Raw genomic sequence first — 25,232 nt, forward strand, 5'->3', positions numbered from 1 at the left:
ATCGAGAAAATCAGAAAGACAGCCCAATGCTACTGCTCATGGAGTCGTTGAAGACTCAATGGCACTGGCCCCACTGCCCCTCCCCTTATTTCCCTCATAAGCTGCCATGGCAAACATCAGACAGGTTAAGATGGCTGACCAGCTCCTATCGCATTCTCCTCGCTTTCCACTCAATCTCCTACAGCCCTTTTGCCTTTTTTGTGTTGGCTGGGACATTTTTTTCAGGCTGTTCCAGAGGTTCATTGGAGTAAATTCTTCTCTAATCCGGCTATTGTCGCCAGCTTAAGTTGGTGTGGGGTGCAAAAGCAGACCCTCTCAGGGGGAATTTGGGGCCGGCTTGTTGGAAGAAGGGTCAGGAGGAAAGAGAAGGCAGAGAGAAAGGCTCATGCAGGCCTGTGGGGTAGATTTGTTTGGATCTGAAGGTGACTCGACGTATGGTCATCAGTGACAGTACTGTATATTGAGAGACACCACCTTAACCTGGAAGCTGTACTCCATACTTTGCAGACCAGAGGGTTGTGTGGGCATATTCAATGAGTGAAACAAGAATCAGGACAGTTACAAATGCTTAAATGTCTCCCTCTGTTCAGTATTTAGTTTCCTCCTTAACTCCTTGCAAATAAATATTGGATTGAGTTGACAGCATTTCAATGTGCAATGTTATTTAACTTGGGCCAAATGTTCCATTTCAAATAGATTGATTAAATATGACTGTGATAACTGGTGTGAAGCTAATGCAACTTGGACTATTAAATGGAATATGCAGATGTGAATCATTGTTATGAGGAAGGGGATATGCATGGTCTCATTGAGAGCGTAAAATAGCAAGATGAACAATAACGCAATTGAGAAAAGTCAACACATTAATCTTCTGGCTTCAGTCTACACTCTACACAGTGCAAAAACGGCAAGTCCCTCCTCCTCCACCCTTTTGTAAACCTTTATCTTTTAAGCAGAATTTGACAGACCGGTGCAATTTAACACACACACGGATCCAGAACTGAGCTGGCCGTGCATCCTCACATTTCTACGGTATTGTTATTGTATTTTTTATTACGTCCGTTCCTTCTCTCTTCCCACTATAGGAGACAAATAAACCCCTGTGATGCTTTGGTCCCCTATAAAGGAGTCTTGCATGACTGGTTATGCCATAGCGTGTCCCTATGGATCTGCTGTTGCAACCAGACTGGATGGGTCATTAACTATAATGGCGGAGGATAGCTGCAGGAGTCAGCAAAGTGACATTCTGCTCTCACCAGTCAGACACCAAGATGTCTTTACAGGGAGCAAAGCAATGATACCATTAGCTTTCCTTGGATTTAAAATACAAAAACACTGGTTTGATTTATTTTCATTAATCAATGCTATGCATGGCCTTCGTACTTATGAGCCACTCTGAGACTAAAAATCACACCCGTGTGAAGTGAGGGGCGCTTTACCAACCCTTATCATCTTACATCATCGCGATATCATAACATAACATCATATGCCGATTTGTTCAGTGACAGACAAAACAAACGAATGAACAATGAACTCTGTTCATTGTTAATGGCATTTAATGTTTGTGTTAATGACAAAACAAACATTAGACTCTGTCCATTGTCAATGGCGTTTTTAATGTTTGTCTAGACAAGACAAACATTAAACCTGTATATAGGAGGGGCTAGCACCCCTCGAAAATACAAGTAGCGAAGGCGAAGCCTTTTGAAAAGGTGATAATTCAGAACACATCCTACCTCACACGTTTAATCTGAAATGCACAGTGAAGCCTGCATTTGTAACTATGAGGTGTACAAATGTAACCAAGTGGACCAATAAGAGTCCGTTTTGTCAATTTACAATTCCAATTTACAATCTGCCGGGGACGTGGACATCGATCCTTCAATCGCAAGACCCCGGGGTCTCTCTATGACCTCCGCTGAATAACAAAGGCCAGCAGGAACAGCAGGTACACAGGTGCTGAGTGTAATATCAGTGGCCTACCAGGCAGACTGGCATCCATAAACAGGCCAATCCATCAGGCTGCAGTGTTGTCTTTGACACGAATGTCGAGGGCGGGGGGGGCAGGGGTACAAGGGGAACAAATGATGGAGAGAGGGGATCAATCAAGGGGAGGGAGGGGAGGTGGGATGAGGGGAGGGCACATGCCCCTAGACCGTGGCCCACAGTCAAAGCCCGGAGATGGAGCATGATGGAGAGGCGAGGCTCAGGTGCAGCAAGATAGGGGGCAGGGTGGAGGTGGAGGTGGTGGGCTCTTTGTCTGGAGGTGTTTAGTAAAGTGAGGGCAGGTCTGCTCCGCAGCAGGCTGGGGTTGCGTTAAGATTTCAGTCGGGTCAGCGGTGGTGACGGGGCAATGGTAATGGTCAGGTTTGCGAGCGACGAGCGTGTGGGTTGTTTATTGTGCGGTGGGTTTGTTAGGTGAGAGCATGAGTGTGAACTCAAGTGGATGGCCATTGATTTGCTGTGTGTGTATGTGTTTGTATCGTGGTCCAGTTTGAGAGCAAAAAGACTGGAAGACATGAGTTTAGTTTGTCGATTGGATGATTAGGACAAAATGTGAATGCAATGCGTATACATACATTTAGAGAGTGAGTGTGTGTTTATTTTGCTATGTTTGCGTGTTTGTGTTTCCTGGTGTAGACAGACCAATTCAAGATGAGGACAATTGTAAGACATGTCCATGTGTGCGCAACTGCGCATGTGTTCAGGTGTGTGCATCTTGTCCCAACAGCCCAGTTTAGAGCAGAGAGTGATTGGAAGGGAGACATTAGTCATCATTAGTTGGGGAGCAGACAGTGTCTAATGCGACCCTACGTGTTAACCAAGTGGCAATCATCTCCCCTGGCCTGTCCTGCCTGATTACCAGTCACTGATACTCTGCGCTTTATCAAATGGATTTACACGGACAACACGCAAAAGGCCACAAACTGCAACGAAGCACACGACATAGTGACAACATGCTGAACCACTGCAACTCAGTGGAGAACAGGTACATGATGGCATGTGGATGGAATTTAAAGATCCCCTGCTTTTTGGTGACGACTCTGGCAACATCCTGGTCAAGACTCATTACATAGTTTGTCTTTAATTTACTGTGTGTTTATTTGGACAGGACGATGCACATTAAAAACACTAAAACATGATTTATGTAACTGCATACACAGGATTAAGTGTAAATACACCGTAAGCTAATTTACATCCATAGTCCCCAAGACATACAAACAGAACAGAACCCACCACTTAAAAGGGAATGCTGCAGGATCCTAGTGCTTGAGGATATTTTGGAACATAACACGTTGTCAGAAACTGTAAAATACATAAATACATTTATGGCACATTTAAGGTGTCTATGCCATTTTGGCACTCGCAAATTAAGCCAGAAATATCCATATATGGGCATAAAAGGGACACAGACAGATGGGTGGAATGGGTACTCTGACAGGTACAACGGTCAACGGGTATTGCATAGCCGGGTAGGGCATGGTTCTCCAACTTCCATCCTTACTGACTCGGTGCTCTAGTCTACAGCCAGGCACCGGCCTGGCGACTTTAATTATCAATATCAACAACTCATTTTCATGTCTGTTCTCTTATAAACTTATTTATTTTACCCCATTTTATTCACATTTCAAATCCATGTGTGTTATCAGACTTATGTTCTATCTACTCACTATAACAGAATAATCTATAACAAATGTATTTTGTTTTTCCATACCTTTGAAATAGTCTACACTCACTGGCCCCTTTATTAGGCACACTTGCCTGCTGTACTTTAACAGGCATTTCTAAGCTCACCTTTTAAAATGCTGTGACCACCTCAATCTTTGTGTTTTCTATCAGCTTTGTTGGGGTTGTTATCTGGGAAACTACAGGTGAATTCCTCTGCTCTGACCATTTTCAGGAATGTATGTAGAGAAATCACTGTCGACATGGAGTGAAAAGGTTTGCATAGTATCGGACTTAGTAAGAAAAGGCCGTAAGCTGATTGATTGATTGATTGATTGATCGATTGAAAATTGTATTAACAGTTTGTAGAATAAGTACAGTTCGAGGAAAGCACAGTTCAATACAACGTCTGCTAAGAGGATTGAGAATTGAGATACCCAGAAAAGCAATAACTTTACATTGGGGTTCTCCATTTTCAATTCCTCCGAACATTTAAAGACATACTGTAGGCCTCCAAATATACAGTACTATGCATGAAAAGGAGAAAATATAACGGTTTTATATCACACACACACACACACACACACACACACACACACACACACACACACACACACACACACACACACACACACACACACACACACACACACACACACACACACACACACACACACACACACACACACACACACTAGGGGGGACTTGGGACTGGTGACTTTGACTTAATTGCTTACGGAACTCACCTATTGGCTTGTTCCTGACACAGGCGTGCCGTTAATGACGGTAAAGCACACCCTCTTGTGTAATATTTTATACTTAAATGAGGTTCACTTGCCAGAACATTAAAAGCTGCCAGCAATAATAGCACTACAGCAGGGTCAGAGCTGTAACGCCAAGACCATTTCCATATCATCTTAAGATAGTCATACTGAAGAGAAATGTCCGTACGATTAATAGAGACAAGAGCTAAGAACATGAACTCAAATACCAGATTAACAAGTTCAGAATATGTCACGATGTGACATGTTGTGAGCTTGTAGACCTGTTACTTTCACTATTCGTTGTATGACAAAGTATGTAAGGCTTATGGTGAAAGTTTGTGGTGCATACTGTACATAATGGAATGAAAACCTGTGTCCCCACAAACCACTCGGGCCTCCAGATGACATATAACTGGACACCTCTGTTGTAAAGCTTGGGTCTGCGCCTCTATAAACAATAACAAAGAAAGCAGCATCTTCAACAGTTGCCATAGAAGGTCCTTGATCTCTTGATCCAGCCATGGCTATAAGTCAACTGCGGCAATGAGCTGTCTGACCAAAATATGACTGTCCACAGAACGGGCCTATAAACAATAAAAGACGCCGGCGTCCCATATGTTCTCCTTGACTTTGAAGACCCAACCGCCCGCCACCCCCCCACCCCCCATATCTCTCTCAAATGCTCCTTATCAGACCGACGGATCGCTGGCCTCAACCACAAAGGATGAGTTCATAGTTTGTGATATAAAGCTCAGTCAAAAAACAAGACAGTGTGCAGTGAGCAGATCTGACTGAATACAGCTACTGCAGTGAATTCGAGCTGATAAAGCAAATGGAGGGTGAGTGCACGTGCACACATGGGGACGTACCCAAGAAAGGAGCAGAAATAGAAAGAGAGTAGGGCTAGAAAGCTCATACGCGCTTCAGGAAGCTTAAAACTGTTATTTGGCCTCATTTCTCCTAATTGGCTCAAATCATTCCCAATTGTTTGCATGTGTCTTTTCACAGAGCGGCTGGACAGTGACTTGACATAAGAAGCGTCTCAGAATGAGGGGAACGGAATGATAATAATTGACTTTCCCGATGAGCAGATAAGTTAAGGTATTCCACCGGGGAGAACAGTGGACGGGATTAAAACAGGACGTTAACGTTAAGAATGAAGGGAGAGTTGGGACGGGGTGAGAAGGGACAAGGAGGGGGGAGACATGAGGAAGGCGGGGAAAGGCGAGAAGAGAACACATGATGGCCGTGATGATAATGAGTCCGTCTCTGGTAAGGAAACGTTTAATGTCTTCCAGGTGCTATAATTACTGGGAAAGCATGGAGGAGCAGACGCACAGAGAGAGAGAGAGAAAGAGAGAAAGAAAGGTCATCCAAACCCATCACTCAGCCGGTCCTTGTCGTTGGGTGTGCCTGAGCGATTTATCGACCCTCCCAGGATGCACTCTGTCAGAGTCCGACGAAGGCAGTGGTGAAGGCAACGGATGGAGCGACGGCATGAGGGAAAGATGGAGGATGAGGGAAGGACGGGATCTCGGGAGGGGGGTGAATGAGTATGAGCGAAGGGATCCGTTTTCCTGGCCTCATTGATAATGACATAGCTGCTTGGGCTGTCCGTTAGCCCTATAGCACACACTACTTAGGCTCTAACTGGAAAATCAATACACTCCTCTCTCTGAGACCACCCTCCCCTCCCAACTCACTACCATGGCTCTTGCTGATTGGCAGCTGCAGTCGAAGGTCGTCCCTGGCGACCACAAGAGGGTCGGGGAGCTAGGAGCTTGGCCAGGCGGTGTGGGAGGGGGAGGGGGCTTGGTCACAGTAGTAGTTTGACACTTTGGGGACGGCCTAACCATATGAAAGTGCTACATAATGCCACGCTGGTTTCCTTTGACTGAGTATCCGTCCACCGTCCATTCAGCGAGTCTGACTAAAACCCAGGCAGCTGTCACCGCCCAGACAATTAGGAGTTACCAATGGTCTGCTCACTAGGGGTCCTGTCACTGTATGTCCAATGTGGCAGTATAGGGCTTTTCAGGAGTTGGAGTGGTGGGGAGGGTGGGCGTTAGAAGGTAGATATTTACCATATAATAGCAAATTATTTCAGATGCAAATTATTTCAGATGACTGAAACGTACAATATGCGATGAACGTCTCCTAAAAGTGATATACAGTATTGGAAATGATGGCTCTGGACCAATTTAAAATACTTTAAAAAGTATACTTACTATGTACATCAATTAGCAGATATATCAAGCTCACATTATGTTGCAACTTGATTTTTGCAAAATGTTTGCCAATTAGGACATGCTAAGGAAAGTAGAGTTCACGTTGTTAAATTGCTATTTAAGTCAGCCATGCACTCTCTCCCCAATCAGTTAATGCAGACGAACCACAAAACGTTTTTATGTCAGCCAACTCAAATAGTAACAAAATAATTGCTTTAACATTAAGAATTTATTTTTTTGTCTTGCAGTCTGCAAATGCTGGCCTTAACACACCGATTGCAGTGATTCTGCTTGTGTGAAGTTCCTCCAATCCAGTTTGTGCTAACATTTTCTTTTAGCCAATCAGCTGGCAGTAGAACTGTTTCACTTCCTCGTTCTTGGTATAAAAGGAGTCTGGAGGCTGCTAGAGTGTGACTATGCAACCACTCCACACGCAATATTAATGGGTTGTGTCTAAACACAGACATGGTGCTATTACATGCACGCACACACAAAAACATACAGGTGCATGCACACATGCATGTACAGACACACGCACACACATAGGTGCGTACACACATACATATGCGTGCACAAACACATGCACACACACATCTGCTCCATGACTTCATCATCAGTGCTGTGATCTGCAGAGCAGATGCAGGGGCCCTGCCAAGCAATTAGTAGCCTGGGCTGATTTTCTCTGGGCCTTCTATGGAGGGAGCAGCTGGGTCCATCCGTGCTTGGGGGACATCGACAAAATGTGTGAGCTAAAGCATAGGAAATTCTCTCTCTTTGCAACCGTGTGTGTGTGTGTGTGTGTGTGTGTGTGTGTGTGTGTGTGTGTGTGTGTGTGTGTGTGTGTGTGTGTGTGTGTGTGTGTGTGTGTGTGTGTGTGTGTTGTAAGTGAGCCGTCGAGCCCCTTTCCCTGCACCTATCATGTTTCCCGAAGAGAAGAGAGAGAAAAAATGCAAGCTGGAGCTAAAAGCACCTAGCGCTGACATCCACCTCCCTTATCATTCACTTGGAAGTACAAAGCACACTAACTCAAGCAGACACAGGAGTAAAACTGTTGCAGATCTTTTTTTCCCGTCTTCTTTCTCTCCCAGCTCTCAACGTCAAAGGGCCTCTGAACTCAGCTGTGTTCTTTATTTATACCCAACCAGAGATCGTAAAGGAGAGCCAATTTATTCTAATATCGCTCGCCGAGGTGGAGTTAGTCATTCTGTCAGAAGTTTGACTTCAAATATCTCCATTGCTCATACCGTGCCATAACACTGTGACACCCAGATGAACGAAGACATATGGAGATGTGAAACACTGCCTACCTTGTGATGTGATGTATAGGCATGGACATATCGCAAGGCCCAGGGTCATTTTGCCAATTTGTTGCAGACCAATTTAGGATGGTAATACTTTAATAATGGCTCACTAGATGTGATCTCCTAAAATATGCAACCCACAGATAACCCTGACGATGTATTCCAGGTTTAACAGATGAAAAGTAGTGTAGTTATCAACAACAAAAGTGTTGCTCATGCAAAAGACATGTCATCAATAATGAGCATTTATGTTAAGTTCAAGCCCTATTCGTGAATATATATTTCCACCATGAGGTCGATAACGAAGCACATGTCATTGGGCATGTGGTGTCTGGTAACTAGTTCGCTCGGTTGTAAGGCTGTGGTGTGAAAACAAAGCGGCGTTGTGTACACAGTAGCCAGCCACCTGGGGCTACTCTGAGTAATCTGGTAGTTCCTCTCACTGGGGAGAGAGAGGCAGAGAAACAGAAGACAGACAGCGAGTGTGACGGATGATGGAGACAGAGAGGCTGAACGATGAACGCAGAGACAGTAAGGACATATAACGCGACAGGGTAGAAGAAAAACAACTGATCAGGGATGAAAGTATGCAATAAATGCAAACGAATAAAAACAAGGAGATGGAGAAAGAGAAACAGTGAGGTACACTCACTGATCTTACAGTGCAAGGGCTTAAATTAACTCTGAGAGTATAAACTTTTACCCTTTAGGGTCTGGATTTCGCAGTGGGCTCACTAGTATAGCCGGAAATGACTGTGAGTGAGGGGCATGGACAACGTTGTGCTTTTGGCTGGTGAGGGCGGGTGTTTCACATTGTGGTGTTGTCACACAGACCCAGATCAAAGGCCCCCGCTGATGGGGCCCTGCTCTTTTCTCCCGTCAATACAAACCAGAGGAAAGCTCTTTAGGAACCCCAGATAATTCTGGATGTTTTCACGGAGATAAAGAAGACAACGTGCAAGTAGCAGGAGAGATCTGATAGCCGGGAGGCCCCATCCAATGCCGCTGGTTTTCCTCCGATGGAGGCTAGTTGAGGTAGCCTCTATATACCTGTGAAACCTCATTAATCAAAAGTTTTTTGGTCCACAAAGAAAGCCTCACTGCGGCATACGCGTGCAAAATCACTGCGAGGGCTGATATGAAATGAGAGAGTGATACGCTGAAGAGGGGGGGGGGGGGGGGGGGTGTTCGTATGAAGTGTGTTTGACTTTACTGAGATCTGTGCTCATACAAAGACAAAGTGTGCACTCGCACACAGAAACGGGTGTGTATGCATACATTAAAGAAAATGCACACACACGCTCTCCCTCGCACACACACACACACACACACACACACACACACACACACACACACACACACACACACACACACACACACACACACACACACACACACACACACACACACACACACACACACACACACACACACACACACACACACACACACACACACACACACACACACACACACACACACACACACACACACCTCTAAGGTCAACAGGGAACATGGCTTATAAAATGTCTCCCTGTCTCTCCAACTCAACTGGCAGAACAGAAAGAGTTAACTCATTGCAGTTCTGTTTTATTTTTTGGTGGTGGTTTTTCGTATCACTGTATACAGAACACTGTTGCTGAAGAATGTGTGATGGATGCACAGGTCAGAGTGTCCTCCTAATATGTCGAGAAAAGCCATTTCCACTGTCGCCATATATTTCATTAAGCTGCAGTTAGCATGTCCCCTAATAATATTTGGACACTTTCAATCCGAGCGGCATACGTTAATCTCTCTGCAACTGCAAGCTCAACAATAAACACTGTCACACTGAAATCAAACACCCAAGCATTTCCCTCTTTTCCCTCTCTTTTTCCTTTCTTCTGCACCCCATGCACTATTCATTCTGTCATTCTTTCTTATCTCTCTCTCTCTCTCTCTCTGACTCTGACTCTCACACACTCCCTCACACACATCTCTCCACTACAAAGTAAAATTCTGAGTGTACATGGACCTATTAGGGTCTCTCTCTTTCTCTCCGTCTATTGCTGAGATTGTCTATCTCTACGTGAGGATGCCTATTCCCCTTCATCTGGCTCATGATGCAGGGGGAAGGAATGTCAAATCTCAACACTTTAGAGTTTCTTTTAAATCATCACAATAAATCAAGCTGGTTGCTAGGCCAGCCGTAGATTGTGTTGCAACAGAGAATATCTCTGCTCTCATGAGTGGCTCTGGAAAACGCATCCGAACAGACTCTGCATACTCATTCATAAGCCTAAAGGCAATCTGTTGATTATATTAACATATGCAGCAAATCCACAAAGTGATATACTGTAATAGTGTTTCACCAAAGACATTTTCTTCGAGGGGAACTAGCCCCTCCAATGCATGGCTTTTGAAGATTACGTCATGGTTTGTTTAGAGCATTTATGTTGTAAATCGTTTGCCAGCCAAGTCTATGGACTTTGACGATATTAGAATGTTTGTTTAGAGCACTTTGACGTAAATCATTTGCCAGCCAAGTCTATGACTTTAATGTTTGTTTAGGGCACTAAATGACTACAGTGGGCGCCCCTCACTTCACATGAGTGTGATTGTTTAAGTTGTTGGGGTATTTAGGGTATACACAGGGGTGAGCTGACGGTACATGGTAGGGGTATCCAGGGTGCCGCCCTGGTAGTTTTGAAGATGCACACAAAAGAGCAGTTTTTGCACCTCACTAACCTTGCTAACAAAACCTGCCGATCGACGCCGAGTGTCACAGCAGCACAGCTTGAAAGAACAGGAATGGACCTTGGATGCATATGCATTTCAACGGTGACGGTCCATTGTGTCGATCTACTAACGTAGCCTACTCTAAGTGAAGTATACTTCAGACACTTAGAGTAGGCTACGTTAATATAGTATAGTCTAAAAACTAAAGAGTTAGATTAACAGTGGCTGATGAACTACAGAGGTAATGGTTGCAAGGAAATGCATAATAATGACAACACGAAAGTTTCCCCATTATGCAAGTAAATAGAATACAATTGTATATACAAAACATTGTGGGTTAATAAATAAGCCTACTACATTAAAGAGGTTATTTAAATTTGTGATCGCTCGCGAGCATGTGCACGCGACATAGCCCCACTAGTTAAAAAAATCACACCCGTGTGAACTGAGTGGTGTAAGGTCTTATATAAGGTATTATAAGGTAAGGTAAGGTATTATATAGCCTGATCAGCTCTGATCTGACGTAATGTCTGATGTAATGAAATCACACCCGGGTGAACTGGGTGACCGTAGCAACCATGCTCATTTTTTACGAACAGACAGACAGACACGTAAACTAACAAAGCCAGTCGTAGGAGTGGTTTACACCACTCAAAAATCCACATGCACATCCCTGGGTATACAGTACACTGTACACGCAGTAAAATCATTTTTTTGGGGCAATTATCTGGGTTAAATTCCTTTGTACATAAAGAGTATACTTATACTAACATACAACATGTAGGGCTCTGCTAGTTGAGGTGGCCTATGATGATATAATACTTACATGATAGTAAGGTAACTAACCACTACTGCAGAGTAATTACTAATGGATTTATTTGATTCAAAATACGTATCTAATGCATATAATTATTATACCCTTTTGGGTCCACTCGAGACATTTTTACACTCTTGGAGTTTACGCGGATAACTGTGCAGGCTATAGTTTGGGGGTTTTGCCCTCTAAATGAACTGTTTGTGGAGTAAAGTAAAGTAGCAAAGTGATGCGTGCAATTCATAACCACTGAGAAAAGTTTTTTTTCTTTTCTCAATGACTTACGAGTTCAACATGGGCTCAGCCGTTGCAGAACTTTTAGACTCAACTGAACGTTAAATGATGTGAAACCAATCACGAGTTGCCCTCAGCACTGAGCAGTGGAAGCAGCTTCATCAAACCCAGAGAGGAATGCATCAAGAAGACAAGCAATTGGGGGATTTGCCATTTCAAAACAGGGATGAAATCCCTAATTAATTCTCGCCTTTGCTCATTATTGTGGCTTGTTTGGTTTCCATACACAGCTGGATACGTTACATTATTCATAAAATACATTAAGGCAAAGTAATCAGGCAAACACATGTTGCTGAATCTACTCCTGTATTACACAGTATTATTAAGCCTATATTAATCTATATGCTGCGAAAGTTGAATCTTCTCTGTATTCTTCAATTTTTATGAATTCAAAAAGTTATTGCATGCTTAAATTACGTTCTTGAATTCTTATACTTATATACCGGTATATTATTATTTTTAATTTATTCTTATTTTGTAAATAGTTATAAATAGGTCATCTATATGCAGGCTGCTGGCAACTGCAAATAAATGCAATGAACTAGGCTATAGTGTTTAATTTTCAATGCATGCAACATGTCCTTTTTTAGAATCAGATAGCAAAAAAAGAAAAAAAAATCAAAGCAGTCTAAAAACATGAAAGTTTGATAGATCTGATCATCCGTTTACAACATCGTTTTGATGTAATGTCTCTGCGAGTCTGCGGCCTATACGCATTAGGCCTACTCGATTATTAGGCCTATAGTCAGTGATTGGACTATCGCTAAACAACCCGTTTTTGGGTGAGACCGGGTTGCGCTAAAACTGCGCAGCGGATGCTTTACTTAGACCCTCGAAATAACCAAGTTGTGATTTAAAACAATTATTTATGCTAATCAAAAAGCCTTGAGGTAATGAAAAACCTGTCTAACGATTCAACTGAATGACGTCATAGCGCCATTCATTGAAGAAAAGGCAGAGACCGTCCGTCGCCTTAATAATGAATGACTAGAGTCGAATATATATATTTTTTAAATAGGCTAATTAAGAAAAGGGAGTATCGGATTTGTTGTTTGTGTTTACAAGCTTTCCTTTTTAGTTTTGCTTTAGTTAGAACGCCGCTGAATATGACCCATGTGCATGCGCGCACACATGCACACTCACACCTCCAAGTCCCTTCCCCCCAGCGCGTGTCCTCCAGGAGCAAGTGATGGCTTCTTAAGTCATCTAACATGAAGTCTGGGGTGATAAGGGGACTGCAATTACAAGCTCGGAGAATCCCCCCCCCCCCCCCCCCCCCCGCATCGTTAAATAATTCTGGATGGGCAAGGCTCACCGGTGAAAAAAAACTGGCGATACAAAAAACTGATTAGCGCGTGCGTTTCATGAAACGGCGAGTGTCATCATTTCAGTAATTTCATTCACCATAAAAATCTCTCACACACACACACACACACACACACACACACACACACACACACACACACACACACACACACACACACACACACACACACACACACACACACACACACACACACACACACACACACACACACACACACACACAGAAAAAGACGCAGACAAAAATAATGAATAAGCCTATCAAGTAAAAATCTATTGAAAACTGTTGGTGATGACGGCAAACAATCACATGATTGTAATACTGGTACAGAGGCCTCTCTACTTCAAGAAGCTATTTGAGCCTGAACAGCAGGTGTAGCCTGGTCTTTCCTCCCACATTTAAAAGATCATATAGGCTATAGCCTACAGTAGGCTAAATACAATAGTTAAATATAGCTATAGCCTACAGGCTAAATACAATAGTTAATTGTGATAGCTAGCCTACTCAATGACAAAAACATTGTTGCAATTATACGATATTTAACTCAATATAAATAATGTAAGAATCAAATCAGTGTGAGATAGTAATAATCCCATAGACGGTATAAAAATCAATAATTTAATATCAATTTCTAAACAGAGGTTGCAATTTTCTTTTCCGGCGTTAATTTAATTTAAGTGCCCGAGTAATTCAATTGATCATATATATTACTTCATTAAAGTGTCCGTTCATGGTAGCGAGTATAGGCCTATTTGGGATCTAGTTTTAGATCTAGTATTTATTTATACAAAAAAAATTGTCTGAACACACCAAAGTATAGGCCTACCCAAGACAGCAATACAGCATTTACGATAAACCACAATTAAGTTAATCCACAAACTGCACAAATAGTTTTTAATGAGTCTACCAACAAGAAACATGAAGAAAATCCAATAGGTCCATCCATCGTTTGACAATTATTGAAATTACAATAGACCATATATATATATTATATATATATTATATACAGTATACAAAATTACGGTATGTCTAAAGTTTATCACTCACAGTATATATGTGCACCCATCTAAAAAGCTCCTGCATGATCCATCATTACACATGACGCACTGGTAGCGAAAAAGATTCAAACGCTCGTCTCCAAAATTACATTACGTTCAACTTCATGAACAAACTAGCACCCTGTATCTGCTCTACGGAAATCTCCTTTACCTTTTCCTATCTGGACCTTGCCAGCTCCGCACTGGAAAGCAAAAGTGCATCCCTGGGCGCATGCAGCAATGCCAGTTGGCAGACTCTTCCGATTGGCCAAGCGCACTGACAGCTCCGCCGCTCATTGGCCGACACCACTGACAGCTGCGACGTTGATTGCAGGACGCGAAGCCCGGCCCCTCTCTCCCCTGCTAAGGAGCCATTCATAAACTACACAGGTTGAGCTCGTGCAGCTGAGTGCAGACCCAACGAGAGAATAAACACGCAGTTTCCCTTGCAGTGCAACTTGCGCGGAGGAGAGAAAGATGACCGCTCAGGGTCGGCGTTTTATCCTGTAGGTGCATGTCTGCGTCCGGTAGCACGGTCATATATTCTTTTGTCTGCGTCTAGTGGCCGATCTGGACGTGCCAATGAGTTCAACTGATATTTAACAGCCTATTACGTTGCATCCCTATCCGTTTCCTCCTCCTAACACTGACGTCCATCCGCTGTTAGAGCAACCACTGAGAGAGAGCGAGGGAGAGAAAAAAAACTTTCATCTTTTTTATTTATTTTTTATTGCACGGGCCAGCGTTCTGCTTGGGCTTTACCGGTAAGCATTGGATCCGTCAACCTACTGCGACTCTCCGGTGTACAGCCCGGACCTCTGCCCCAACATGATCGCGACCCAGGCGAAGCTGGTTTACCAGCTCAACAAATATTACAACGAGAGGAGCCAAACTCGCAAAGCGGCCCTCGCGAAGACGATCAGGGAGGTTTGTAAAGTGGTGTCGGATGTCCTGAAGGAGGTGGAGGTGCAGGAGCCACGGTTTATCAGCTCCCTCAGCGAGATAGAGGCGCGCTTCGAGGGGATGGAGGTCATCGCCCCGAACGAGTTCGAGGTCGTGCTCTACCTCAATCAAATGGGGGTGTTCAACTTCGTGGACGACGGCTCGCTGCCCGGCTGCGCGGTGCTGAAGCTGAGCGACGGCCGAAAGAGGAGCATGTCGCTGTGGGTCGAGTTCATCACTGCCTCGGGGTACCTATCGGCCAGGAAGATCCGCTCACGCTTTCAGACGCTGGTGGCGCAAGCCGTGGACAAATGCAGCTACCGGGACGTGGTTAAAATGGTAGCGGACACCAGCGAGGTCAGGCTACGGATCAGGGAGAGATACGTGGTTCAAATCACTCCCGCGTTCAAGTGCACAGGCATTTGGCCGAGAAGCGCGGCCCAGTGGCCCATGCCGCACATCCCCTGGCCCGGTCCGAACCGCGTAGCAGAAGTCAAGGCCGAGGGCTTCAACCTCCTGTCGAAAGAGTGCTACTCGTTAACGGGGAAGCAGAGCTCCGCCGAGAGCGACGCCTGGGTGCTGCAGTTTAGCGAGGCCGAGAACAGGCTCCTGATGGCGGGCTGCAGGAAGAAGTGTCTCTCCATTCTCAAGACCCTCCGTGACCGGCACCTCGAGCTGCCCGGCCAGCCGCTCCAGAGCTACCACATGAAGACCCTGCTGCTATACGAGTGCGAGAAGCACCCGAGAGAGACCGACTGGGACGAATCATGTCTCGGGGACCGGCTCAACGGAATCCTGCTGCAGCTCATCTCCTGCTTGCAGTGTCGCAGATGTCCCCATTACTTTTTGCCAAACTTGGACTTGTTTCAGGGAAAGCCACACTCGGCCCTGGAAGCGGCTGCTAAGCAGACTTGGAGACTAGCGAGAGAAATACTCACCAATGCTAAAAGTTTGGACAAATTATAAAATAAAAAAAAATGACTGTTGAAATTGTGCAGAGACATTTTGAATCGCGTTTCAAATAAAAAGGGGGGAAAACTGATTCTCGAAGCAATGTGAAAAAGAAATTAAGTATAACAATGAGGAAGCAAGCAAACTACACCACAACAAATTATTTTACAATATGGAGCAATTGGGCCATTGCCAGAGAAAGTTGAAGGTACATTTTCAAGCTAAATGTAATAACGCTGAATTGTCTTTGTTTTAAATGTTTTCACAAAGTGAAGAAATTCTTATTTAAATATATGCACAAAAATCTTTAAGTGAAAGAATAAAAAAATGTAGCGTGCCAAGTTTAAAATAATTTCCATCATGTGATTTAAGCTGAAATGTTAATAAAACGTTGTAAATTACATTACAACTTGGCCTTGTGTCTTGACGTGTTTTGACAGGTGGGATGTCAGGCTAAACTGCTGTATTTCATTTTCTAAATGGCTTTAAAAAAAGAACACCATTAAATTACTCAATTACAGACAACTTTATACTGAGTTCTCAGCGTGGGAAAATATGGGAATAGGAAAAAGTTACACAATTTTTACTCATTTTTTGTTTGCACTTATAATAATTAGGGCTACTTTCAAAAATAGAACATTTCTTTCGCAAACTAAGCTAGCCTATACAAAGTTTTTGCAAGAATACAAAATAGGCCATGCAAGACAGAAGACACGATGCTGACTTGACAATTACCTTCTAAGAAATAGGCCCACAAGCCACAATAAAAACAAACTTTGAATCATCGACCTGATTAAGTCAATTGTTATAAAGCATTATACTATAGCCTCAGCCTATACCTGTACACAACTGTTGTTATTGTTATAGGCAGCTATATCCATAGCTAAATAATTTAATATCGTGTTTAATTGCAAGACTTCCAGAGCTGAACACAAACGGACACACAACCACCTGTGGATCAACAATGTGGCGGCTAGCTGGTGCTATAATAATAATAATGCATTTTAATTCATATAGGCTACAATTAGCCTATAACTGACCACCATCTGAATCAAACCTGGTAGTGTTTTAATAGACTGCACCCTACAGAATCGTGAACTTGGTTCAGTGAATCGCTATGCACGCTCATGCATGAAGTGTCACTGTCAGATCATCATTGCTCAACAAGCCCTCGCTGTTTTTGGTTTACATTTCTTTGCTCGTGGGCAGGTAATTTAATCACAGCCCATCATGTTACGTATGATAAACCCTTTCAAACAGAAGATATTTTAATAAACTTAATTTGAGTTTTTAAAACAAATATTGTGCTAACATTATATACCATATGTGCTATATTATAATAGGGCAAAACTCTTTTAAAAAAGAATATATACTGGCTATGCAACCTATTAAGGAAACCACAAATGGTAATAAAGGGCATCATAATCATATTGAACATTTAACTTAACGTGATGGATTGCTCATAAAAAGATGTAAAAGAACAAACTTGTTTTTCAGTATATGTAATAGTTGGGTTATAGATACAGCCTGGTTAATGAGCCGTGCCATGGGGGTTTGGAAAGGCTAGAAAGTGCACAATTTGAAGCGCTTGCTTCAATTCCCTCCTCCCCCTCGCTTCACCTCTCTCACTCTCTCTTCTCTCTTACCTTGGGATCGATCGCCTTAAAGCCAGGCTCATCCTCGTCAACCTCGAAGTACACTTCGGAGGCGGTGATGGACAGGGTGCCTTTCACCACCACGGCCGGGGCGACCAGCTGAGCGCTGGTGCTCAAGTTTACTGGGCCTGGGAGACACAAAACGCCAATAGCGACGGGTCAGAAATACAAGCGAAAGTGTTTTCGCTAAAGCGCCGCCTCCCCCTCTCCGTCTCAACTCGCCGCATTCTCTCCGTGAGGAAAACACATTGACCTTTTCAATGAGCAGCAGCAGCGTGCAAGGTAAACATGTAAACTCAGTGCGAGTCTTTAAACAAAACGGCAAAACAAATGCATATAGCCTGCCCTGCCGCCTTAGACATGCACGCCTTCACTCATAACGTTCGCTTAGGGGAAAACTCGATACGACCGAGTCCGAGAGGAACAGAAAATAAAGAGTGTGAAAACAGTTTTTGTACATTTCTAGGCTAATATTATAGGCATACATGATGTAGGCCTAATGGCTTTGACAAGTTAGATAGGCTATGCATAAATTGTAACATTACACGCCAGATGTAAAGTATAGGATAACATCCTCATTTATGTTGGGCCACAGTCGAAATAGCCTAATATATTTTATAAATATTAAGAACATGTCAGTAGGGTTATGATCGTTCGAGAGCATAGCCCTGTTGACTTTGTTGGGTACATGGTATAATTTAGAAAATTAAAATTATAAACCAGAATAGGTACGCTGTTCAAAAATAAAATAAAATAAAATAAACAGAATCAGCCGTCAATCAGAACCCATTGATTGTGGCCTGGTGTGAGCAGGGGGTGACGGGTCTGTTTAATTCCTCATCAATCTTAATTTATGCCAGTATGACAATAAAGCTAGCGGCTCAGGGGAGCTCAGAGCGGAGGCTCTGCCCGGTTCTCCACATGTGAGCCCGGCCATTGTACTTGCAGATGTGCGTAGCTGCTCGGAGACCCGAGTTTGATTTCCCTAAGCACCCTTGACGCATATAGAGGCTACAGACGGGGTGGAATAAACAGATATGTTCATTTCTTCTGCCTCTCTCTCCGCTCCTCGTCGATATTAACATGTTATCCAGGGGTGAAATAACATTTTATTTTTTCAGTCACTCAAAGTCATTCAATTACACCTGAACTAGACAGCTGGTTGAGAAGGGGGGGGGGGGGGGGGGGGCGTGACACGAGGATTCCCGTCGACAAGACACCACCAGTAAACTCACCCCCACACCTCTCTTGACAATATATGAGCCTATATAGCCATGCCTAGGTTACTTGATTTGAGGAACCATGTCACTTTATTAAGCAGGATTTGACGCTTAATCCCATTGTCACCCGATGGCGTTATTTTAATAGCTCTTCAAGTCTATGTGCATGCAGCTTAGTCTAGCGAGCCCGTTGTTACTACAAATAAAAACGCGGATTATAGGGTTAAATCCGATTAGTATATGTATAATTGGCTGCGAGAATAACGGTGTCACATTAACGGCTATGGGTGGGACAGAAGCAATTTAAGCTAAATCAATTGATATTGGGTTAGTGGGCCACCATATGATTTGGCCTATATGGCCCATGCGGTTCTCAGTCAATTAATCAATAGCCTATTTTACTGCTCTTCGAATGCTTATTGATCTACAGGCTGGCTATATTCAAGATAATGTCCTGTCTACATTTTAACAGAAACTATGCAGTAATTCATAGTTTATGAGAGTCATATCAAAGTCCATATTGAAGTCAATAAGCGATACCCATATACGCTTATATTATAGCCGCCAAACACATGGGTGGCACTGCACTTGCGGTGATGGACTAAACTTATAGTGTCTTGTCAGAGCTAATAGCGGGCAGGGTGATTCCTCTCGTCAGCTAAACGACAGAAACCTGTTCATGACTTCTCATGGAGTGACGTGACGTCTAGAGATGCGATGCGACAGAATCAGCGCGACTTATGCTGCTGCTATGGCGGAGAAACTATAGAAAATAAATCGATGAGCTGTTATACCTGTTAAATTCTCCAACTCCTGTGTGTCAGAGAGTGTGTCATCGTCTCCATCCAACAACACTTCGCTGTCGGAGTTTTGATTCCCCAGAGTTTGGCTTCTGATAGATTGCTTGCCTTTGAGAATATCTTCTTCGGAAGCTGGAAGGGAAAATTATCAAATTTTAACCCAAATAATAATTGATATATGTATAAAAAAGAAAATAACAAGAAAATAAATGCTTATATTTATATAAATACAAATATTTAAACAGAAACATTCCTTATATGAAAATAAATGATAAGTAAAATGTTAAGTTGAATAGTAAACCCAAAGCATCTGCATGCTATTTGCATTTAACCCATAACATAATAATTATAATATATAATTATAAAGCCTGCTAGTCAACTAAAATCTAAAAGGAATCAAGGAGGATGGTACCACACAACACAAACTTTATCATGAATATCATGCCAAACATAATTGTGCTTATGATGTGAAATAAGAAACTGACTGAAATTAACCTGGCTTAAGTCTGGAACCATGCATGCAATATCCCATATCCTACTCTGCATTCTACTCCGTACCTTTTATTGAATTGAGCAGAAATGTGATTAAACAAATTTTCAGCAAATTATCAACATATTCCCTATCTGAGTTGGGGGTGTTTGAGTTCACCCCCATGAGTTTTCCCATACACCACTTCTATTCTCAAAAGAAAACAAACTGCAGTAGCAACACATTTCTACATCAGACATGGCAGGATATGCACATACATGGGTAAAGTGAAACAACAGATACACCATGATACAAAAGACTGACACAAGGCAATTAAACGCTCATCTGAAACCCAATTTGCATCATTCCGCCTTTACATACATCAAAACAAATGGCGTTTTTATCCAAAGATCAGCCAAAAGTCATTTTAACTAAATGAGAGCTGCATGCTGCCCGCTTTGATTTCAAGTGAACATGACTTGAGGTTCCAAATGGATTATTTAAGAAAAATGGTAATCTGCAAACATTTACAGAGGCCTGCATCCCCCAGTGGTGCATGGGAAGAATCCACAGACAAAAGTATACATAGTACAGAGTCAAAACTGGCAAGCCTTCTTGCTTTGTAAATATAGTTGGCAGTATGCTGCGTCTCTTTTTGCAGCTTGTGGGTGTGTGGGGTGTGCAAACATACGGGTATGCAAGACCATGCATGAGTGTTTCCAAGCCAACATTGCAGGCAAAAGTAACAATATGCATTAAGAAACAAGTGAACAAGTGTTCATTTAACTCTGAGAGTGTGACTATATAGTTACACTAAGAATTAAATGAACACTGAGGGTTTATTTTATAGTAGACTATTTTATTTTTCCTTCACTATATAGCTCCACCTGAGATATAGTGGTAGAGACTGAGATCACTTGCATTTCCTGCAAACACAGTGCCACATCATGCGGCTGAGGACTTTGCCACTGCCAGAAGAGAGTCGGCTTGAAAAATCTCTTGTCATGGAAAATATGCAGCTCACTGATATTCAGAATGGTCTTCCTGTAATTAAGCCTCCCTGGGGAATTCCTTAGTTAGCAGCGCTGAAATTACTACCAGCTCCCCTAATATGTACCACATGCCATTGTATTCGCACTGAGCAAGTGGACAGGGGGACTTGTCAGATGAGCGCGCTTAAAAACAGACGTGTATGCGAACTTCTGTACATTCCTTTGTAAACACGCTTGGTGACTCTCGCCCCCAGAACTTAAATGTTGTCAACATAAGGGTGTTCTTGGTTGTATCACAAGAGCAAAAACACTGCTAGTCTGCTACTATTACCATAAGACCAATTTGTTAATCGCTTCTCAGAGCAATACTCACTGGTATTAACTTCAACTAAGTAACACACATTCATACATTGGCGATAGGAGAGTTAACAACTGCAGCAGATAAAGACTATTATAATGAATTGGCAAGCTACACACTATTGTGGCTATATTCTGCCAATGTAAGGTTTTATTTCAAGAAACTATTTAAAATCAAACAGTAACGCAATATTTCTAAAGCACTGTTGATACTTCCTCTCAATTGTAATACATTTTCTATGCAAGGAGACATCCTGCCTTAAGACTATCATTATAATATCCAATAAGGAGTTTTATTTTCATGCTAGCATTGTGTGTGTGTGTGTGTGCGCGTGCGTGTGTGTGTGTAGTATAACAGTATGATATTTTTTGGTCAGGAGATACACAATGTAGACACTATATAATGTTAATCAAGAAGAATAGGCCTATACTTCATGTTATGTAACATGTTTTTACATGTTTATGCCCCCCATGTTATGGGAGATGTAAGAACCGACAAAGGATATCCAACACACAACAGAGGGTTGTAAATGTGCACACAAACTGATGATTAATTCTCTCTCCGAGGTACATAAAATATATATTATGACATCCATTGTGTGTGTGTGTGTGTGTGTGTGTGGGGGGGGGGGGGGGGGGGGGGGTGGCACGTGTGAGCTTCCATGAAATTAGGTTTGAAATACAATGTTTCAGTAGTTTGATTTCTATCTATATGAAATAAACATTTTCCAATTCATGCCAATTAATCTCAGAGGTATGCAAAACATTATTATTATTATTATTTATAATAATAATAATTATTATTATTATTATTATTATTATTATGCATAATATACCAATTCATATGCATTTCAAATGAGTGCACCAATATCATATAAACTCAGGTGCTGGATTAAGAAACACCAATAATGAACAATCTCTGCAGTGAACAGGTACGCCACGTTAAAGAAAACATCCAGCCGAGGACTTTACCCATATCACTCAACAGAGAATTTGCACAAATCCCAGGCAGGTTACACTTTTTAGGAAACCATTTCCGTACAGAGACGTGCAACCCGCCTGCCTTATACAACTGGAGGCATGCATGGGACTAGCAATTAAATTGTCAGAATTAACTAATTTGTTTTTAACAAGAGCGTAGCCAGGAGTGTGGTCATGAGGTGAGTATTGATCACTGGCACCCAAGACATTCGTCTTAGGGTATTTACTCTGCCACCTCTGGTGCACGGACCCAAGGCTGCACCAAATCAATCCCCAGGAAAGATGGCTCTTTCTGGCCATAAATACCTAACCAGGCTGCTTCCCTAGATTCCACGCCGCGTGCCTAGAATCTCCAATCAACGATAGTTTCGGTTGACCATGTGTGATCACAGTTGCACTGCAGAAATGCATGTTCTTCCCTCGTGTTTTTACAATAAAGGAAATGGTATTTATGGAAATGCTTCCTTTTCTTAAAAAGCAAATGTTACTAGTTCTGGTTCAAAAAAGGTTCTGCTCTATTTTCATGATAGCTGTGATCAGAAAAGTGCTGTTACAAGTAGCCTGGAATCAGACTAAATTCAGACTTGATCATACACTAAATATTTTCTTAGGGAGTGAGACCCGCGGAGTCTCCGCTCCATGTCTGATGAAAATAATTACAGCCAGATATGACCTTTGTACTCCGTTTGAAAAACTCAGGGCTCTGCATTCTCGTCTGGAGCTGCACTTCCGCAACAAATGTCGGGTCGACGAAAACAAGACGAAAGGTTACATCAGAAAATGGCCGCCGTCAAGTTTCAACGTCAAAGAGTTATTTTAATGATATATCCCCATCCCCCCCCTTGTAATTCAGCCAGAGTGATATATACTCTCTCTGGAGGTAGCACTCCCTTGCTGCAAACTGGCTGATGGCTATTTTTAAACAGACATGACTTTCAAAGCTTCCAATGTTGCTTGTGGGGTTTTGTTCTTCGCTAAAAGTGATGAATATACAGCATGTGGCACTTAAACTGAAATACTTTGCAACATAATGAAATAATAGTGATAATATCCAATGCACAGTGAGTGCAGATCATGAATACCACACAATTCCTTGTATTGCCCCATGTATATTATACACATACACCATAACAAGGAGTTTCTAAAGGGAAATGAATCAATTCCTAAAAGTCAGAATCATAAAGCAAATGAAGTATGAACAGTGACCGTAGGGGCACACACAATCACCGTCTCTCTCTCTTTCCCCAGCTGCCTTCACATTACAGCCATTTACTCTAGCCTAGTGAGTCTCCAAGGATTTTGGGGATCCCCAGCACTTATTGCTTTTAGATCATTCTTATTGACTGCTGTCACACTGGGCGTTTGTCTGGGACAAATATCACGTTTAGTTGGACTTTAGCCAGGTGACATATTGCAGGCAATTTTGGTCCAGAATCCGGCCTCTATTTGGGGCGAGGGGTGGGGTAATGGGTTAAACTGGTAAACCTAGGCCCCACTATGGCTCTGATTATAAACCCTGGTGTGGTCTGTAATGGCAGGATACAATCTTAACAGAAATAAGGGATTAGAGGTATTCCTCTGGAAGAGAAATGTGACTCCTATTGTTAAGGCATGGAGCATGTGTCATTTGGACATGGTGACCAAAGGGACCACTGGGAATGCTACACTGTTCCTGGACATAGTGTATTGAAAACCTGCACCGGTTATCATGGACAAGTGCTGAGAAACAATGATGCCAGGAGAAGGATTGATTGGGTCTTATTTCAGCTGCTGAGGGAAAAGGTAATCAGTGTTATTGGTTTTAACGACATATGTATATCCAGCAGTATTGATGGCATTGTTTTAAACAGCGCTAGATTTAGCCTCTTCTCTGAGCATCTACTGACACGACATGTGATTGTTCAACAGCAGTACTCTGTAGACTCTGCTCTGTTATGACATTTAACCTGTAACACAACTACGAGTCATTGCCATAGAAAGACGCTTAGTCCACCCTGACTGACTTTGATCAAGACACAATTTAAACTTGACTTATTTGTAAGAAAAGGGAAAATGAAAAGAAAAAAACACATGACTGCTTAATCAGATGGAAAAGGGCAGGGGGGATCGATGGAGGGTGCATGGATTACTTACCAGAAATCACAGCCACTGTAATGCAACAATGGAAAGGAAGAAAATAAAATCTTATGAAATGCTTTTTATGACTTGCCTATATAAAATATATTCTATTAATAAAACATGTTTAATGTATAGATTTAGTGTGTGTGTGTGTGTGTGTGTATGTGTGTGTGCGTGCGTGCATGTGTGTGTGCACGCGCGCACACACACACACACACACGTGTGTGGGAGAAACTGTGTGGTGCCACTTTACATAATGAGAAGATGAGGTAGGAAATTACCTGTGTAAAATTCAAATGAGGGCGCTTCTTTTTTACTGAGTGTTGCGGCACAATAAATCTTTTATTACACAAGTAGAGCTAATTTTTATTGGCTTGTACCCGGCATTACCGCCAAGCGAGCAAGCCAGGCAGCACCTGAACGGGTGGAGGGACTGGGGCATGGGTGGTGTGAGGGGCCGGAGTACTGACCATGTTCGGCCGCAGCCTTGAGTGTCGACCCGGAGTGGCTGGATCCAAAGGGGTTCCTGACAAAGCGCCGCCGCCGCCTCAAATCGTCCTCCCAGTAGTCCAGGCGCCAGAACTCTCTCGGCCGGCTGCAG

The 25,232-nt window shown here is 42.8% G+C and overlaps 2 protein-coding genes across 10 annotated transcripts in view; one reads left to right on the forward strand and one right to left on the reverse strand.

Moving 5' to 3' along the window:
- The window catches only part of lrba (LPS-responsive vesicle trafficking, beach and anchor containing), a 312,184-nt gene that overhangs the window by 100,871 nt on the left and 186,081 nt on the right, over nt 1-25,232 (reverse strand). For all 9 annotated transcript variants that reach the window (XM_079499894.1, XM_079499893.1, XM_079499897.1 and 6 more), the window contains exons 37-39: nt 25,102-25,226; nt 19,709-19,846; nt 17,686-17,822 (exon numbers count right to left, since the gene is read on the reverse strand). In XM_079499894.1, coding sequence (XP_079356020.1) covers nt 17,686-17,822; nt 19,709-19,846; nt 25,102-25,226 — 400 coding nt within the window. The remainder of the gene's footprint in view (nt 1-17,685; nt 17,823-19,708; nt 19,847-25,101; nt 25,227-25,232) is intronic.
- mab21l2 (mab-21-like 2) lies at nt 14,577-16,435 on the forward strand. The gene has a single exon (XM_079499901.1). It carries the CDS (start codon nt 14,975-14,977, stop codon nt 16,052-16,054), a length of 1,080 nt encoding a protein of 359 aa, XP_079356027.1. The 5' UTR covers nt 14,577-14,974; the 3' UTR covers nt 16,055-16,435.

This window comes from Electrona antarctica (assembly GCF_951216825.1).
Source record: "Electrona antarctica genome assembly, chromosome: 4".
Classification (NCBI taxonomy): Eukaryota; Metazoa; Chordata; class Actinopteri; order Myctophiformes; family Myctophidae; genus Electrona; species Electrona antarctica.